Here is a 20,295-nt window from a genome sequence, read left to right on the forward strand (position 1 = left end):
ATACACAAATACACACATGCAGTTACGAGATTTACTTCAGAACTAGTGTTAATTTGCCAAAAAACAAACAAATAAACAACAACAAAAACATCTTACCCCCAGTTGATATACAAATTTATCTCTAAAATAGAAGTATTTGGGGTCTTGGAAGTTAGATATCAAATTTTAAAATGTATCAATATTCCTCAACCTTGTGTGGGCCACTCCAGTTCCGATGTTTATGAAATTCCCCCTGGAATCTCTACACTAGGAAACAGACTGAAATAATGCAAACGTTTGATTTTGACAACTTTCTCCTGAGAAGCACATGTCCCTGTAGGAAGTCTGGCAGCGAAAGGGATAATAAATAATTCTAAACGGATCTTTGAGATTTAAGATGTGCAGGATCACCATTGTAGGTCTTTGGCTTTCCTGGATGCCACAGCCCCCTGATCGCTGTAACAAGTTCTTGTGCCTCGTCCCCACCAGCATAGAAATCAGATGTAACTAGAACTTTTACTTCAAGAGAAATTAGGGGAATATGGAGTGAAAGGAATAGGTTTCCTACACAAAAGTTTGTTTCTCACTTCTTTTTCAGAGAAAGGACCACTTTTGTTTCAGACAGGTTTGAAGGGTTGAAATCTCATTTAGTGATGTAAAAACCACGGTTACTTTTGTGTGGACTTGCAGGACCGAGGCAAGAAAGACTAAAGAAAAGGAGTTTGTGTACCCTGTCCCGAATGATTTCAGCAGACTGGAGGGCTGGAGGAGCGTTGGGGTGTAAGGATTGTCCGGGTTGCACCAGGCCAATGTCTTTCCTTTCATATTATACAGAGAAAACGGAGCTGGGAAAACAGACAGATGTCAGCCCCCTTTCTTATGCTTTGGTGCTGCGGAGAACTCACTCTCTGTCTCCCCCGCCCCTTCCTTCCAACTGCCTTCCCCTTTCTGCCCCTCCTCAGATGTGTTTGCACGGACGAGTGCCGAATGGGGAGACAGACCAACTCGTTGGATCGCTTTGCGCAAAATCCACCCCTTCTCTCTCCTCCCTCCCCTCCAGCCTCCGGATCCCGCACAGCCCTCGCTCCCCTCCCCACAGCGGTGTGGGGCTGAGGATGCGTCTCTACTACTAAGGCGGAAGGGGTCTACTAGCAGTGGATAATGTCAGATGCCCAGCTCTCCCCTTCTACCTGACGCTCCTCTCTGGCTGCACCAGGGTTGGTCTCTGTAAGAAAAAGCAGGAACTGTGGCAGCGGCAAGAGGAAGCGGCTGAGACGCGTGGAACCTGAAAAAGTCTGGGTGCTCGGGGTTACCTCATAGCTAGGTCCCAGCCAGCCGTCAGCAACATGGACAGCAGCACCGTCCATACCAACGCCAGCAACTGCACTGATCCCTATACGCGCTCTTCAAGTTGCTCCCCAGCACCTAGCCCCGGTTCCTGGGTCAACTTCTCCCACCTAGATGGCAACCTGTCCGACCCATGCGGTCCGAACCGCACCGAGCTGGGCGGGAGCGACAGCTCGTGCCCTCCGACCGGCAGTCCTTCCGTGATCACGGCCATCACCATCATGGCCCTCTACTCCGTCGTGTGCGTGGTGGGTCTCTTCGGAAACTTCCTGGTCATGTATGTCATTGTCAGGTAAGGAAGGCGCCAGGGCTCCGACGGAGACTTCAGCAGCTAATAGGGGTATAAAGGGACACCTGACCCTCCCAGGCAGTGTTTGGCGGGAGGATGAGAGAAGGAAGGTAAAGAAGGGAGAATAAGGGGGCGACGGTGAATAGAGTGGTTACTGTGAGTGCAAAAATCCACTTTTCTATTTTTCCCCTCCACTGTTAAAGAAAGAATCAAAAATTTCAGAAACAGAGAAGTTGCCTTGGTAGAAGATGTAAAGCTCTGGGAGGAAAAAAAAAAAAAAGATATGCTCTGTCTTAGAGCTCACTTACACTGAGCCAAGAGGGCTCTTGGGCACAGAATCCCACAGTCCCTTCCACAGGAGCTGTGGAAACAGTAATTTGTGAATAATGGAAGAGGAATTCTAGTTAGGTTTCCTGATGAGGGGGCCAATCTCCTTCTCAGTTCTTTTCAGACATGTACCTTGACAACTTTCCTATCCCTGCTGGTTTCCCTGTACTTTGCTGCACCACAGCACCCCCCCCCCCATTTCTTGTCACACTTGTCCTTACCCCACCGTTCCTTCCATCCTGAGGCCACACTCAGTGAGAAAGTTTTTCTGGTGTCTCTCTACAGTAAATAGTGTTGCTTTGTAGTAACAAATGTGACATTTGTGTTGCCTAGACCATTTTGCAGTTGGCAGCTGCCAGATCTGCTAGGGGAGTCACAAACTGAATTGGGAATAGGTAGTGTGATTCAGGAGAAATGCAGGGCATGACTGTTTTCCAAATGCTCTGAAAGTGGGAACCGAATAGAAGTGACCAAAAGTAGCATTAATTCTGGGTTATAAACTAGTATACAGTAAGTTACAGTGGTTGCTCTGGGAGGAAAAAGTGTCTTTATCAGTGAAATTATTTCAAAAGTGTTTGTGGCCCATTTTCTGTATACCTAGTGCTCCATGTTTACTTGGCAAAGAGTGTGCAAGCTTTCAATATTAATTGACATTAATGTAGACTGTGTTAGTATTGGTGTGCATATTCAAGTCCTACATGCTAATAATGGAATGCTATATATTCATTTTTGTTAAAGTAGATAAATATTTTAACACTTCAAAATGGTTTCTAATTTGGGATTTTCTTCCTACTAGAGGTTTTATGTATGTAGTGGACATGGCGTTTTCATACTTAGTTACAATATTTACTTCATCTACTCAGCAAGTACTGCAGATTTTCATGGAGTTCCTTAATCATTTAACAATCATTTTTCCTATTATGCTTTCATGATCAAGGTGCGAGTTGCTTATAATCGATTATTTCTTGTATGTCTGATTTCCTTAATTAATGATTGTTAAAGAATAAAACTAATTTCTCTAATATTTTGATGAGGAATAAGATAAGTAGTGTCTCTGAGAAAAGAGCACCATCTATTGAGAAGAAGGCTAACAACAGAAGGGAAAATGTAGGAAGGAAATCAATGGAAGAATTTATTTTTTAAAACATTTACTGCGTATAATCTAATACAAAGGCTCATATCAAAGATAAAAACCGAGTCTCACTTATAGTTATGACAATAAAAATCATAATTAAAGGCCTGCCTTATGAAGAGAAAATATGTTTCTCATTTGTCCTAAGAAAATTCATAGAATCATAAGCTGATAAGGCTAGAAGGGAACCTAGGGTTTATCTATGCCAGATGCATAAACTGAGGCACAGAAAATACTAATGATTTCTTCAAGGACAGATAGTTCATTAGTTCAATAACACTGTATTAGTTCAATATAGTATCTATCTTAGCCAATATAATTTTCTTGTTATTAGAGTGGCAAATCATGATTTGAGTTAACTCAACTAAAATATTGACAGAGTAGATTTAATTAGCAATAATAATGTGGAAATAATAAAGTACCCCAAATTTATGTCTGGAATCCTGGAGAATAAATGATGAAGAGAAATTACCGAGAAATCCTGCTGTCTGAAACATAATCCTTTATTCCCTTTTATTGCTTCTTTTGGTATTTTCCTTCCTTATTTTTCTCCCCTCTAGCTTATGCTTTTCTACAAAGAGAGAGCCAATAAAGCAGCAGCTGGCTGTGAAATAAGAAGATTTGTGTTATTCAGTGTTTAAGAGATTGCTTGTTCATTGAGTTTATTTTAAAGGCATTACCTCTGACCTCTTGATGACTTGGAGGATAGTGACATTGTATCTTAGTGAGAACATGATGCTATGCTTTAGTTCTCTGTACTGAAAGTTTGAACAAAATGCAGTGTGATTTGAAAGGTCACCCCAAACATCCACCTATCGCAAGTTGGGTGTTTAATTCCATAGTCAGGTAAACCTCTGGGAATATGACTGCAAAACAGAAAAATGGACAGTTTAGTGACCAATGAAGTGATGAAGAAAGCATTTGGGGATTAAAGAAAATATGTTTATTTAGCTTAGAATATTTAACTGGACTGTCTCCAGGTTGTGGTGTTTTCACTACAAATGATAGTTCAGAGATATTATTGCCCCTGTTAAAAAGATGACTATATGTTACATCCATTAAATTATTGAGATGAAATGCTCACTTCCTGCTATTATTTAAAATTCAACCAATGCTTTTGAATGGTCAAGTGCAGTTAATGGTCAAGTTACAGTCTTCTACTCAGATTAAGGTGATATTAGAACATTTTAATACATCAAATGAATTATGAGTCTTAGATGACTATACCAACCAAAACAACAACAAAAATAACTGGTAATACAGGTGCCATGATGAATACTTTTCTGCTCTGTGTCTCAACTCCATCATCATCATGCCTTCATCAACAACATTATTAAACAGTATAACTTAAGTAGGAATCTTACACAGTGCTGTTATGAGGATCATAAGGGAGGAAAAGAGATACCATCGTATGATCTAAAGATTTAAAATCTAGACGTTAAATGATAAAAATGTTATAACTATTCACCACATGCAAACTTTTTTGGTTTTAAAGAAAAAATTTAAAGAAAAAATTACTTGCAAGATAATAATATAAAAATTACCACTGATTCTAAAGAATGTAGAGATAAAATATTATAAAATGTAGCGATTATTTAAAATGTGATGCTACTTTATTATTGTCAAAAATGTTTTCTAGGGCCACCTGACTGGCTCAGTCAGTGGAGCACACATCTCTTAATCTGGGGGTTGCGAGTTCAAGCCCCAGGTTAAGGGTAGAGGTTACTTAAAAATCAAATCTTTAAAAGAAAAAGAACGTATTTTTTTTTAAAAATTAACCAAAATAGTACACAACGTTATAGCCACCAGGAATGTTTCACTTTCTGAGAACACTTGACCCAAGTATAGAATTAACCATAAATACAAAAACTGATATTGTCCCACATGGATTTATTTTGTGAGATTTTTTTTTTTCCAAAAAGATTTGTCCATATAATCACATACATGGCCTATGCACACACTGTTTTAAAAAAGTAGAGGGTCGGAAACTGTTAGATATTTATGAGCTGTGTAAACCATCCTTCCCAATAAATTTCCAATGAAGAGTGCCAAATGATATTGCCTTCATTTTTCAGATTATTTCTTAATTCAACCAGATGAACTCTCAATATGACTAGTTATTAGAGCAGAGCATTTAAATATATGCAAGATTTTATTATCATTTTTCTTTCACTAAAAAGTATTTCTCATTTTAAAACACTTGTTCTATACAATAAATATTTGATTCAGGTTTAAACTACAAAGTGATCAGTCATGCCTGATTGGAACAGAAGCACAAGCTTTTTTACTTCATATGTAAGTTGCTGGGGAAATAAGGAATAACAATATTTTATCTAAGGTTATATATGTTGTATTTACAAATACAACATATATAAATACATACATAAATACAATATATATTTCTTCTACAAATACATGTATACATATGAATTAATTTCAATGCATATGTCCCTGAATGTGATCATTAGTAATTTTTATAAAATAAAAAAGAAAGTTATTTATTTAGAAAGCTCAAATACTAATAAAGCTCATTTTGTTTTTTTAAAACTATAAAATACCCTAGTTAAACAATGGATTTAAAAGGGAAAAAATCCTACTAAATAAAAGCTGTCCTTGACATAACGGTTTACATGAAAACATAAGAATTTAATTATATTCCTTTTACTTCACAATGGAGAGCTTCTAGTATCATCTATTACAATTTCAACTTTAACTGTTATTTCCCATACAGGTGCTAATTCTGTCAGAACAGTCTTCTTCAGAGTGTCCCAAAAGCAATAGTTGCTTTTCATTTCCTCTATTGTAAGCTGCGTCTGTCATTCGCATAGTGTTATCACTGAGTTTCTTTTCCTTCTCTCTGCTCTTTCTTGAAAGAATGAGCTATCTTATATTTTATAAAATACTTCCAACATAAAGAAATGTATATAGAGTAATAGAAGATTCTTCACCTTTAAAAATTATATATAATTATAATAATTATATATACTTCTAGTAATATATATTATATATTATACATAATATCCATTATTTATATACATTATATATTATATAATATATACATAATATATACATAATTATATACATAATATAACATAACATATATACATAATATATACAATTTAATATATATACAAATGTATTACATAATAATACATGATTATATAGACATAATGATGTGTAATTTATAAATTATATTACAAAAAATAATATATATATATATAAGAAGCTTCCTCTCTCCTCCTGTTATACTGCCTCCCCAGGCACTATTACTATTGTAAATTTGGTGGTTATTATTCACAAGCATATTTTTAAACTTTTATTTCTGATGTGTGTTTCCACAAATACAATCTTTTAAACATGTTCTTTGAACTTCACATATTCAACATTTATATTTTACATTAATGTTAATTTAGACATAATTTCACTATTCCCAGAGTTGTTCTAGTTCCAGCAGATCAGTGATAGAAACAAGATGTCAAAGAACTTGCCTTCCTTAATTAATACTTTTAACTTATCTCTCAATTGGTGTTAAAAATTATTATAAAGAGTTCTTTGCAAGTATTTTCCTGAACTAATATTTTAATACTAAATGCAGTATTTGGGGGGAAAATTTCTGGCAACTGCTACAGTAAGTAAATCTGTTCATAAATAAAACCTAGGTATAATTCCTCTACTTGTAAGAAGGAAATAAAAAATAATTGATTTCTGACTACTTCAAAATGTCATAAGTGATAAATGCTAACAAACTTACTTTAGGATTTTGAATATCTTAGAGAAGTTTTTGCACATAAAAGTTGAAAATGTTACTTCTTCTAGTGTTCCATTTTAGGTAGTAATTGAAATAAAATTATTTTGGTCAGCAGGAGCAGATAAACTGGTTTCCACAAATAATGTAAAACGTTGTGACATTTTAAAATATATTAATGATAACTACCAAGACTAAATGTTGTGTGAAATTTTAAAATATGAGAATTTCATATCTTTAGCCTTCATAAAGTTTGATATATATGAACTAAAATAATGATTTAAGACAATAGTCTCCAAACTTGTTTATAGACATAAACACTTCAAGAACTCATAAGCCAATATATAGAAGAGATCAAAGGACCTAGTCAGGATTAACCACATGCTGGGGCCAGAGAGTACTGCTGAACTTCCACCCCCACCCTACGCTCCATTGCTGTTCCCAAGGTACCTTCATGGAATTTCTAGAGCTCCCTCAGACAGTAGTTTAAAACAATGGTTTTCATATTGTTTCAGACCTTTGTTGTATCTCACCTCTTATCCTGTAGCTCACTACTTACTTGAGTGATAGGTATGGCAGTGAGTTTTGCCTAAATTCAACTTGTTAACACTCCACCCTAACTATATCTACATCCCTTGCCTTTGGCCCTGAAAGTTCTCTGATTCCACCACCCTCCACAGAAACCACCCCGGTACTAACAGATCAGAAAGTGTGAGGATGTTGCCACCCCATGAAACAACCCTTGACTGGGGAAATGAGAGGCTGTGGACAAATGGTCCCTTAAGCTTCCTGCTACCCTTAGGTACACAGTTCTAAGGAGCAAACCACAAGGCACATTAGAAGTTGTGGTCCACATTGTGTCCATTTCAAGAACATTCTTTTCCTTCTTTCTTGTTTCACTTTCTACTCCTCCAGGTCTGTTCCCACTTCTATTCCCTAGCGTTGCTTTCCAAAATGATTCACCTTCACACCAATTCCTGTTATTTTATAATTGGCTACAGCGTGTTGGCACAGTAAAATCCAACTAATAAACAGGCCTTTACATATTCATAGAATATAAGTTTTTCTTAATAATTAAAAATTCTTAAGACAAATTTGAATGAGTAACCCAAATTAGAACAATGAAGAGAGTTCATGAGTGAAGATTTTTCTTTTATTTGTTTTCCTGCCTCAGGATTCAGGAAACTATTTATTTTAGTACATTTTTTGCTTTATGGACAGGGAGTAGACAACAGTCTTGTATAGCGTTCAGATTACTTCTTGAGCTCAAGGTGATGGTGGCAGTACGTTCTCTGATATGTAAAAGAAATAAAGCCTCCTGTGCTGTCTAACAAATTATCAGAAGACAAAAACTACCACGCCCTTCTCCACTGATTCCAAGTTGTATAGTAACTATAAGAGTTCTTATAATAACTAGGCTCAAGAAAATTTCAGGCTCCTCAAAGTGAACTGAAACTACAGGTACAAGAAATGTCATATACAAGAAACATCATATAATGAGTTTGTTCTAGCATCTCCTTTCCCTTAACCATCTGTTCCTGCTTCAGGCCACTTTCTTTCTTTCCCCACCAATTCTTCAGGCTGAGGGTCCTTGAACCAAGATAGACATTTAGAATGGAAAGGTCACGTGGAAAAAAATTTTTGCTTTAGCTCAGAACCCCAAGTGTCAATTGTGGCTCAACTTCAAATTGTTCTATGCCTCATTCTCCTCATCTGTAAAATGTGAGAATTAAACTAAAAATCTTGGAGTCCCTTCCAGTACTAAGAATTCCTATGGCAACTTCAAGGACTGTTTCTCCATAATTTTTGTAGCTATACTATTTAGAGTAAAAAGTAATGATCCACCAAATCAAATAACCTTGGTTTCAATTCCTTCTCACCTCCTTGAATTCTAAATAAGCTCAAATGGATTCTGTCAGAGAGAAAAAGCCGAGCTGCAAGTTTTGTGGTGGTCAGTTAATATAATGAGCCAAACTGAAAGCAACAGTCAAGACTTTATTCACTTATTGTGAAAGTATAAGCAAGGCATGAGACAGGAAAAAGGTGTCAGCTCCCCAGTGTTCCATTTTTCCCCACGGAAAAGCACCAGGTGACATGTATGAGTATAGATGTGGCAGAGGGGAAAGAGCATCATCATCTTGCTGTACAGGGAGCCCCAAACAAACATGTTTTATGGACCTGGGGGCCAGGGAGAGGGAGAGGAGAAGGACTAGGAATAGGAAAGTATAGAGTCAAAGAGGAGAGGAGTTTCTTCAAGAACTCCTGATATGGAGGTCACAGCTGAGACACCCGGAAATAGCCTTTTGAAGAGCTCCTCAATAAGGAGGCTCCAAATGGAGGCTGTTGGACTAGCAATACTTAGACATCTAAGAGCATGGTTGTTGAGGTGGAAGAGAGGCATGAGTCCTAGATCACAACTCCCTCCAGATTATGTACTGAGTCTGTTGTGAGGAGGGTAGCTTCTCCCCATGACCCTGCCAGGTAAACCTTTGTAATTGCCTATGGTTAAGCCTCAAAGATCACACATAGGATTTTGCCTGAACTCAGACCTCTCAGATTCAGCTTAAACCCTGACACCTCTCTCCTCTCCTCACTTATCTTCCCCTCTCTTCTCTGTCTTTCTCTCTCTCCCCCTCTAACACCCTCTATCTCCCTTCCCCCTCCCTCTTTCTCATTCTTTTTAATTCATGTAAAGATTGCTTTAATATTTGCTTTCAGAAATTAATTATATTCTAGATGTTGCATTCTAAAGTAGGGTGGATAGGGCTCTGACACATGATGGAAACCTGGATGGGTTTGAATGAGAGAGACGTTATTCTGTTCTGGATATAAGCTTCTGCCCAGGCAAGAATATTGTCAAGTACTGTTCTATGTTTTTTATTAATTCAATCATGTGTTATCTTATTAGTTACATATAAGTAGATGTCCTAAAGTGATTCTAATGGCGATCACACTAAAAATTATTCTTTATAACTTAAATTAATGTATAAATAAATTACACCGGGGGCACCTAACTGACCCAGTCAGTTAAATGTCCATCTCTTGGTTTGGGGTCAGGTCATGATCTCAGGGTCATCGGATCCAGCCCCGCATCAGGCTCCTCGCTAAGTGTAAAGTCTGCTTGAGATTCCCTCTCCCTCTTCTTCTGCCCCTCCCACTGGTGTGCTCTTTCGCCCTCTCTAAAATAAATAAATAAATCTTTTTAAAAATAAATTAATTAAACTAACCTGACACATTCACTGACTCCATATACACTACCTATTAATTTTTTCTATAGCTTTTTCTTTACCTTTTCTATTTTCCCCTATCATCTACTTTTTTCTAATAAAATGCTTCTTATTCTTCAAGGTTCAACTTAAATCCATGTCTCTTTGCAGCCTCCCCCATAGTATTTCTACAACCAAGTTCCCTGCAGCATAACCCATGATAAAGGCTCTGATTGTGAAAAATCTGGGCATTTTCTCATGCTTTTACAAAATGTCACTTCATAATCCTTGAAGATTTGATGTACAACTATCTGTCTGTGGTAGCTAAGAAATTAAAACACCTCGAGGTTGAATAACAGAACCATGCATCTTTGAAATATTTTGTAATTCAAAGTTCTCAGCATTTCAAATTCACCTCAAACTATTTAGATATAAATTCTCATTCAGACAATTCTCTCAATCCACTGTTTTGTTCATGGGCATTTCGCTTTTATAACTTGAGTCATGAAAACCTCAGCTGTACCTGTGGATTAATATCAATAAATCATAAATTCACACATGCACACACACACACAAATACACACACATATAAATAAGGAAATAAATAAATTCACATACACATATAATTAGATAGACAGATAAACAGATAGATAGATGATAGATGTGTAAGTCCAAAAATTTTAAATAGGAAACAGATTGAACTCTTATGATTGAAATACAGAAAGCAAAATTTTAAAGAGAAAAAAAATTAAAAACTTAATACGGTCAATTCTCATTATTCATGGTAGTTATGTTCTGTTAAGTCATTGTGATTAGTAATAGAGAAGACTGAAGCTTTGCTTCTAGGGGAGATACGGGGTTAGGTTCCTATGAGCCTCCAGTTTCATTTGCATCAATTAGTCAAAACATAACTTTCTGTTATTTGTGGTTCTGTTTAAAGGCATCTAGTTAATGTATATTGTTGATTCATTAGCATTGAATGTATGGTCAACAGTATTATAACTAATGCCTGCGTGAAGCTAATCTAAGATACCTACTTTCTCCATTAAACACATCACTACCATCTTGTACTTAGAAACACCTGACAGCTCTTCAGCACACTGTTTGAGGTCCATTTTAAACACTGAGATCACCAACAAAAAACAAAAATGCTATAAATGTGTCTCTAAATAAGGGGGCTCCCCTTTCTCCACATCCTCGCCAACATCTGTCATTTCCTGACTTGTTAATTTTAGTCATTCTGACTGGTGTGAGATGGTATCTCATTGTGGTTTCGATTTGTATTTCCCTGATGCCAAGTGATGTTGAGCATTTTTTCACATCTCCATTGGCCATTTGTATCTCTTTTTTGAAGAAATGTCTGTTTATGTTTTCTGCCCATTTCACGACTGGATTATTTGTTCTTCAGGTCTTGAGTTTGAGAAGTTCTTTATAGATTTTGGATACTAGCCCTTTATCTGATAAGACATTTGCAAATATTTCTCCCATTCAGTAGGTTGTCTTTTGGTTTTGTCAACTGTTTCCTTTGCTGTGCAAAAGCTTGTTATCTTGATGAAGTCCCAACAGTTCATTTTTGCTTTTGTTTCCCTTGCCTTTGAAGACGTGTTACACTGCTAGTGGGAATGCACGTTGGTAGAGTCACTCTGGAAAACAGTGTGGAAGTTCTTCAAAAAGTAAAAAAAAGAGCTACCCTATGACCCAGCAATTGCACTACTAGGCATTTAGCCAAAGGATACAGACATAATGATCTGAAGGGGCACCTGCACCCCAATGTTTACAGAAGCAATGTCCACAATAGCCAAACTATGGAAAGAGCCCAGATGTCCATTGACGATGAATGGATAAAGATGTCTTATATATACAATGGAATATTATTCAGCCATCAAAAAGGATGAAATTTTAACATTTGCAATGACATGGATGGAACTAGAGGGTATTATGCTAAGTGAAATAAGTCAATCAGAGAAAGACAATTGTCATACGATTTCATGCATATGTGGAATTTAAGAAACAAAACAAATGGTCATAGGGGAAGGGAGGGGGAAATAAAATAAGAAAATCAGAGTGGGAGAAAAATCATGAGACTTTTTATAGGAAACAAACTGAAGGTTGCTGAGGGGAGGTGGGGGGAATGGGGCAACTGGGTGATGGGCATTAAGGTGGACATGATGTAATGACCACTGGGTGTTATATGCAACTGACAAATCACTGAACTCTACCTCTGAAAGTAATAACACACTATATGTTAATTAATTCCATTTAAATTTTAAAAAATAATTTTAAAAAATGTGTCACTATATAGGCCTCAGAAAGGAGATGTTTATAGTCTGAGAGCTGAAATGGGAAGGCAAAGTGTTGATTTGACCTCAGCTGAGAACTTGCCCATTAGAGCAACCCAAAATTTTTTGTCACTCTGTACAGATCTGCAAATGACCACAAAGCCCATAAGTATAGATTTTTAGGGTTAAAATAAAGTTTAGCATGTAAGGTTGTTTGCCAATACAGAATCCATTAATAATGAGGATTGACTGCATATGCAAATGTTTTCCAAGGAGATATTTTAAAAACATAGCTGAAGAAAAAATCAGAAAGTATGTTCCATATTAAATATAAAGACAATCTCATGACATGAAGACAAGTTTTATGTTTTTATTATCATTTATCATAATCAAAGGGAATAGCTTGAAAACAAAATGGATTCCCAAATGAATCAGCCATCAGTCTGTCACTAGATACCTAGGTTGGCACAACTAATTTAAAAATATACATGATGCATAAGGGTACCTTTTCTCTGTAACCATGCCAGCATTTGTTATTTCTTGACTTTTTCAATAATGGTCATTCTAACAGGTATGAAGTGGTATCTCATTGTGGTTTTAATTTGCATTTCCCTAATGACTACTTATATTGAACATTTTTCCATGTACCTGTTGGCGCTTTTGTATATATTCTTTGGAAAAATGTCTATTCAGGTCCTGCACCCATTTTTTAATCAGGTTATTTGTTTTCTTGTTACTGAGTTATACAAGTTCTCTTATACACTTTGACTATTAACATTTTATCATATATATGGCTTGCAAATACTTTTCCCACTCCATAGGTCATCTTTTCACTTTGTTGATGGTTTATTTCTTGTTCAGAAGGTTTCTTAGTTTGATGTGGTCCCATTTGTTTATTTTTGATTTTGTTGCCTGTGCTTTTTGTGTCATATCCAAAAAATCATTACCAAAACCAGTGTCAAGGAAACTTGTTCTGGAAACAACTTCTATGTTGTCTTCTAGGTGTTTCATGGTTCAGGTCTTACATACAAGTCTTGAGTCTATTTTGAGTTAATTTTTGAGAGTGGTGTAAGATATGGGTCCTGTTTCCTTCTTTTACATGTCAACATACAATTATTACGCACCATTTATTGAAGAGAACGTCTTTTCACCATTGACTATTCTTGGCTCCTTTGTCAAATATTAGTTGACCACATATGTTTGGGTTTATTTCTGGGCTCTTGATTCTGTTTTATTGGTCTATTTGTCTGTTTTTATGCCAGCTCCATACTGTTTTGATGATGATGGCTTTATAATATAGCTTGAAATCAGGATATGTGATACCGCCTGTTTTGTTCTTTCTCAAGATTCCTTTGGCTATTCAGGGTCTTTTGTGGTGTCATACACATTTTAGAAGAGTTTTTTGTACATCTATAAAAATGCCTTTGGGATCTTGATAGGGACTGCATTGAATTTATAGATGGCTTTTGGTAATATTGACATTTTAACAACATTAATTCCTCCAAGCCATGAACATGGGGTACCTTTCCATTTGTTTGTGGCCTCTGATTTCTTTCATCAATATCTTGTAGTTTTCAAAGTACAGAGCCCTTTTATCTCCTTAGTTAAATTTGTTCCTAAGAATTTTATTGTTTTAGATGCAATCGTATATGGAATTGTTTTCTTAATTTCTCTTCCTGATTGTTTGTTATTCATGTATAGAAGTGCAGCAGATTTCTGAATATTGATACTGTATCATGCAACTTTACTGAATTCAGTTATTAATTCTAACGGTTTTTTGGTGGAGCTTTTAGGGTTTTATATATTTAGTGTCATGTCATCTGCAAATAGTGACAGTTTTACTTCTTCCTTTCCAATTTGGATTTTTTAAATTTCTTTTTTGTTGCCTAATTGCTGTGGCTAGGACTTCCAATACTATGTTGAATAAAATGACAAGAATGGGCACCTTTTCTTAATACTTAACTTAGAGAAACCTTTCAGTTTTTCACTATTGAGTATTATGTTAGCTTTGGGCTTGCCATTTATGGCCTTTATTATATTGAGGTACATTCTCTCTATATCCACTTTGTTGAGAGTTTTTATCATAAATGGGTGTTGAAATTTGTCAGGTGTTTTTTCTGCATCTATTGAAATGGTCACATGATTTTTATCCTTCATTTTGTTAATGTGGTGTGTGTATCACACTGATTATTTGCAGATTTTGAACAATTTCTGCATTCCTAAAATAGATCCCACTTGATCATGGTGCACGATCCTTTAAAATGTTGTTAAATTCAGCTTGCTAATAATTTGTTGAGAATTTTTGCCTATGTTCATCAGGGATATTGGCCTGCAATTTTCTTTTTCTATGATTTCATTGTCTGATTTTGGTATCAGGGTAATGCTGGCCTCATAAAATAAGTTTGGAAGCATTCCCTTCTCTTCAGTTTTTTGGAAAAGAAGATAAGTATTAAATATTCTTTGAATGTTCGGTAGAATTCACCAGTGAAGACTTTGGTCTGGACTTTTGTTTGTTGGGAGATTTTGATTAGTGGTTTGATCTCCTTGCCAGTAATCATTCTATTCAGATTTTCTATTTCATCATTAGTCAGTTTTGGTAGGTTGCATGTTTTTAGGAATTTATCTATTTCTTCTAGGTTGTGCAATGTGTTGGCTAAAATTGTTCAGAGTCCTCTTTTATGGGGCGCCTGGGTGGCTCAGTCGTTAAGTGTCTGCCTTCGGCTCAGGGCGTGATCCCAGCATTCTGGGATCGAGCCCCACATCAGGCTCCTCCACTGGGAGCCTGCTTCTTCCTCTCCCACTTCCCCTGCTTGTGTTCCCTCTCTCGCTGGCTGTCTCTCTCTCTGTCAAATGAATAAATAAAATCTTAAAAAAAAAAAAGAGTCCTCTTTTATGATAATTTGTGTTTCTGTGGTATGAGTTGTAACTTCTCTTTTTATTTCCTAATTCTATCTATCTATCATCTATCTATCTATCCTCTATCTATCAATCTATCTATCAATCTATCTATTATCTATCCTTTTCCTAGTGAATCTGGCTAAATGTTTGTCAATTTTGTTTATCTTTTCAAAGAACCAGCCCTTGCCTTCATTGAACTTTTCTATTGTGTTTTTAGGCCCTATTTTATTTATTTCCATGTTATCTCTGCTATTTCTTTCCTTCCACAACCTTTGGCCTTTGTTCTTTTTCTTTCTAGTTCTATAGGTATAAGGTTAAATTGTTTATTTGAGTTTTTCTCATTTCTTGAAATAGGACTGTACCATTATAAACTTCCCTTTTTAAATTGCTTTTGCTTCATCCCATAGATTTTGGTTGTATTTCCATTTTCATTTGTCTCCAGGTATTTTTTTCTCCTTTGATTTCTTTGCTGACCCATTGGTTGTACAGTAGCACATTATTTAATATCCACATATTTGATTTTTCCAGTTTTCTTTTTTTATAATAATATTTTTATTATATTATGTTAATCACCATACAGTACATCCCCGGATTCCCATGTAAAGTTCGATGCTTCATTAGTTGCGTATAACACCCAGTGCACCATGCAATACGTGCCCTCCTTACTATCCATCACCAGTCTATCCCATTCCCCCACCCCCCTCCCTTCTGAAGTCCTCAGTTTGTTTCCCAGAGTCCATAGTCTCTCATGGTTCATTCCCCCTTCTGATTACCCCCCCTTTCTTTATCCCTTTCTTCTCCTACCGATCTTCCTAGTTCTTATGCTCCATAGATGAGAGAAACCATATGATAATTGACTTTCTCTGCTTATTTCACTTAGCATTATCTCCTCCAGTCCCGTCCATGTTTCCAGTTTTCTTCCTGTAAATTATTTCTAGTCATACCATTGTAGTCAGAAAAGACACTTGATAATGATTTCATCATTTTTAACTTATTGAGACTGTTTTGTTGCTTAATATATGATCTATCTTCAAGAATGTTTCATTTGCTTTTCAATGGAATGTCCTGTATGTATTTAATAAATCCATCTAGTCTAATGGATCATTTAAAAGTAATGTTTTGTTACTGATTTCTGTCTGAATGATCTATTCACTGATGTAAGTGAAGTTAGGTCACTTACTATTATTGTATTGCTGCCATGTTCTCCCTTTTGTCTGTTAATATTTGCTTTATGCATGTAGAAGTTCCTATGTTGAATGCATAAATATTTACAACTGTTGTATCCTCTTGTTGGATTGACCTCTTTATCATTATGTAATGTCTTTCTTTGTCTTTTACTATAGTCTTTTTTAAAAGTTTATTTTTCCTGGTATAAGTATAGCTACACCAACTTTCTCTGACCCCATTTGCATGGGTCATCTTTTTCCATCCCTTCGCTTTCAGTCTCAGTGTGTCCTTTGATCTGAAGGGAGTCTCTTATAGGCAACATAATCTACCAGTCTTGTTTTCCTTATCCATTCAGCCACTCAATAGGCACACACTTTTGCCATTTAGTTGATTGTTTTCTGGTTGTTCTGTAGTTCTTCTCTGTTTCTTCTTTACTTGTTTGCTTCCCTTGTGATCTGGTGAGTTTCTCTAATGTTATGTTTATATTTCTTTCTCAATTTTTTGTGTATCTACTATAGGTTTTTGCTTTGTGGTTCACATATTGCATCCTATATATTTAACAGTCTATTTCAGGTTAATAGCATCTTAAGTCTGAGCGTATTCTAAAAATTCTATATTTTTACTCTCTCCCCCATGTGTTCTGTTTTTAATACTGTATTTTTCATCTTTTATTTTGCATATTCCTTAATTAATTATTATAGTAATAGTTAATTTTACTACTTTTTTCTATAAACTTTCATGTTAGCATTGTAAGTGGTTAACCCACTACCTTTACTATATCTTTGCATTTACCAGTGAGATTTTTACTTTCATATGTTTTCTTGTTACTAATTAGTGCATTTTCTTTTCAGCTTAAAAAAAATATCTTTGACATTTCTTGCAAGGTCAGTCTAGTGTTGATAAACTCCTTTAGTTTTTGTTTATCTGGAAAACTCTTTATATCTCCTTCAGTTCTGAATGATAACCTTGCTGGGTAGAATATTCTTGGTTCGAAGCTTTTTCTCAACAGCACTTTGAATATATCATGCCACTCTCTTCTGGACTGCAAGGTTTCTACTGAAAAATTAACAGATAGTCTTATGGGGTTTCCCTTGTATGTAACAAGTTGTTTTTCTCTTGAAGCTGTTATATCTCTTTGTATTTAATGTTTGCCCTCATAATTATAATGTGTCTTAGTGTGATCTCTTTGGGTTCATCTTATTTGAAACTCTCTTTGCTTTCTGGACCTCAGTGTCAATTTCCTTCATGAGAGAACTGTTCAGCCATTATTTCTTTAAAAATCTTTTCTACCTCTTTCTCTCTCTTCTACATCTGGGACCTCTTTTTGCAGATATTATTTATCTTGATATTGTCCCACGGTTCCTTTAAACTATTTTCACTTTGTTTAAATCTGTTTTCTTTCGTTCCTCTGATTGGGTGATCTTCCGGGTTGCTGATCCATTCTTCTTTTTCATTTAGTCTGCTGTTGCACTGCTCCAGTTTATTTTTCAATTCAGCAATTGTATTCTTCAGCTCTATGACTTTTGTTTGGTACCTTGTTATGTTTTCTATCTCTTTGTTTAAGTTTTCACTGTGTTCATCCATTCTTCTCCTGAGTTCAATGAACATTTTTATGACCATTACCTTGAACTTTTTATCAGGTAGATAACCTATCTTTATTTCATTAAGGTATTTTTCTAAGATTTTGTCTTATTGTTTCATTTGGAACATATTCTTCTGTGTCCTCATTTTGCTCAATTGTTTCTATTTATTAGATGAATAAATGCTGCATTCCAGTCTTGAAACAGTGGCCTTGTATAGGGGATGAACCTTATAATTCAACCTTGCCCTAGGTTTTGGTTATGTCTCAGATCTCTTTGATTATCTAAGTAGCCTGATTTGTTTTTGATCTGTCCCAGTTGTTGACATTGTGCCAAGTCTGTCAGTGTTCCAAAGGGATGGATCTCAGACAGTGCCTAATTTCAGGCTAATGGAAAGCCAGATCATCAGATCAGACAGCAACTTTTAAGATATATATATATATATATATATATATATATAATCTTTTGAGTCTGTGATCATAAATCCTATGGACTTCTAGACCAGGAGATCTGGAGGTGTCCCTTCAGCAACATTTTTGAAAAATGTGGCTTTAGTCATGTGTATAAACTTATTTCTGGGATGCATCAATGAGCTGTGGTAAGGCCAAGGGAGGGCTCTAATATGGTATCTCCCTGCCCACACTCCCTGGGAACACCTCTGTAGCATATGGACATATGACAAATCTGAAGCCTGCCCCTCAGGCTGAAGCTCCAGGACAAAACAGTAGGCTTTTTTTCTCATGGAGACTGAGGATATGTGTCAGTCTTCTGTTTATGCATTACCCTAGAGATGGTAGCCTGCCAAGGACTGTCTCTCTGATAATTTTAGACCCATAAGGCACAGAAACACAATCCTCGCTGGCCACCAGAGCCAGACACTCAAGGGGCCTTCCTTATGTGGGCTATGCATACCCATCATCTGTGGAGCAGCAGGCTGTGTTTGTGACACATGGGGACTGGGGCAGGGCAGCCCACTGCCGAGGTGCAATGTGAGATACTTGACTGCCCAGCTGTGGTGCATGAGGGCAGGGCACTCAACAACTATGGCTGTGGTGTGAGGGGATGGGGCACTGCCACTGGAGCTAATGGGCCAGAAGGCGGGTGTGATAAATGGTACCCACAAGCCCCAGCACCAATAAGGCAGAAGGTGAATGCAAAAGTGGCACCTGCCAGCACTTCCATCCCCAGACAGAGTCCCAGAATGTTCTTGCCTGTCTGGAAGGTGCTTTAAGGTTAATGAATGAGTCATCTCATATGGTTTAGTCACCTTTCAGATTATTGCTTTTGTACTGGGTACCCGTGTGAGTGGATCTGTGCTGAGCCCTTTTAGAGTGGATTTTCTGTCCCTATACCCTAAGGTTTTAAGCAAGCCCCGGTTGCTTTTAAGGCCAAACTCTTTGAGAGCTAATCTGTCTGGTGCAGTTCCCAAGGGTAGAGGTGCCTGATATGGGACAAAAACCCCTCACTCCTGAGGGACAAGCTCTGTATTATGAAATCCTTCCTTGGGGTGCCTGGGTGGCTCAGGCAGTTAAGTGTCTGCCTTAAGCTCAGGTAATGATCCCAGGGTGCTGGGATGGAGTGCCACATTGGGCTTCCTGCTCAGTGGGGAGCCTGCTTCTCCCTCTTCCTCTGTCTGCCCCTCCCTCTGCTTGTGTGCTCGCACATTCTCTGACAAAATTAATAAATAAAATATTTTTTAAAAAAAGAAAAGAGAAAAAAAAAGAAATCTCTCCACATGTGGGGTGGGGTTTCTTGCAAGACCATGTCTCTGCCTCTCCTGCCCATCTTGACGTGGCCTTTTTAACTTTTGTTGTGAAAACACTGTTCAGCTAGCTTCCAGGTCCTTTTCAGAAGGAATTGCTCCATATATAGCTGTGGGTTTGTTGTGTTTGTGGGAGAAGGTGAGTTCAAGATCCTCCTCTGCCACTATCTTGAGCTCTTCTCCCCCCAGATAATCGGCAATATTCATTACCACCTTTAGCCAGTGATTAGGGAATAAGTGCTTAGAAAATAGCATTGCTGAAAAGTTTCCCTCAATTGGACATGCTTTATGGTTATCTTAAATCAGTGCAATTTTCTAGGCTTTCTCACAGTATTTTCCTCTTCAACTATTTGAAGCTTTCAGGAAAAATTGAAACTGTCATCTGCAAATTCATATTAACTTCTTAGCAAATACAAAATCTGCCCTCAAAGACACCTATGCCTGCACAGCAGCCACTCTGCACCCACCTCCATGCACCCAGATGGTGACTGGCAGCTTCATTTCATTCAACCTCTCATTATGCCCTTTCAAGCACAAAAGCTCATTGCTTGGATTTTTTTTTTCTTTCCAATTTATGTAACTTG

At 36.7% G+C, this 20,295-nt stretch overlaps 1 protein-coding gene across 2 annotated transcripts in view; it reads left to right on the plus strand.

Moving 5' to 3' along the window:
• Window positions 1-1,098: 1,098 nt before the first annotated feature.
• The window catches only part of OPRM1 (opioid receptor mu 1), a 70,574-nt gene continuing 51,377 nt past the window's right edge, over window positions 1,099-20,295 (plus strand). For both annotated transcript variants that reach the window (XM_034669349.1, XM_034669350.1), the window contains exon 1: window positions 1,099-1,618. In XM_034669349.1, coding sequence (XP_034525240.1) covers window positions 1,326-1,618 — 293 coding nt within the window. In that variant the 5' untranslated portion in view covers window positions 1,099-1,325. The remainder of the gene's footprint in view (window positions 1,619-20,295) is intronic.

The sequence above is a fragment of the Ailuropoda melanoleuca genome, chromosome 10, assembly GCF_002007445.2.
Source record: "Ailuropoda melanoleuca isolate Jingjing chromosome 10, ASM200744v2, whole genome shotgun sequence".
NCBI lineage: Eukaryota > Metazoa > Chordata > Mammalia > Carnivora > Ursidae > Ailuropoda > Ailuropoda melanoleuca.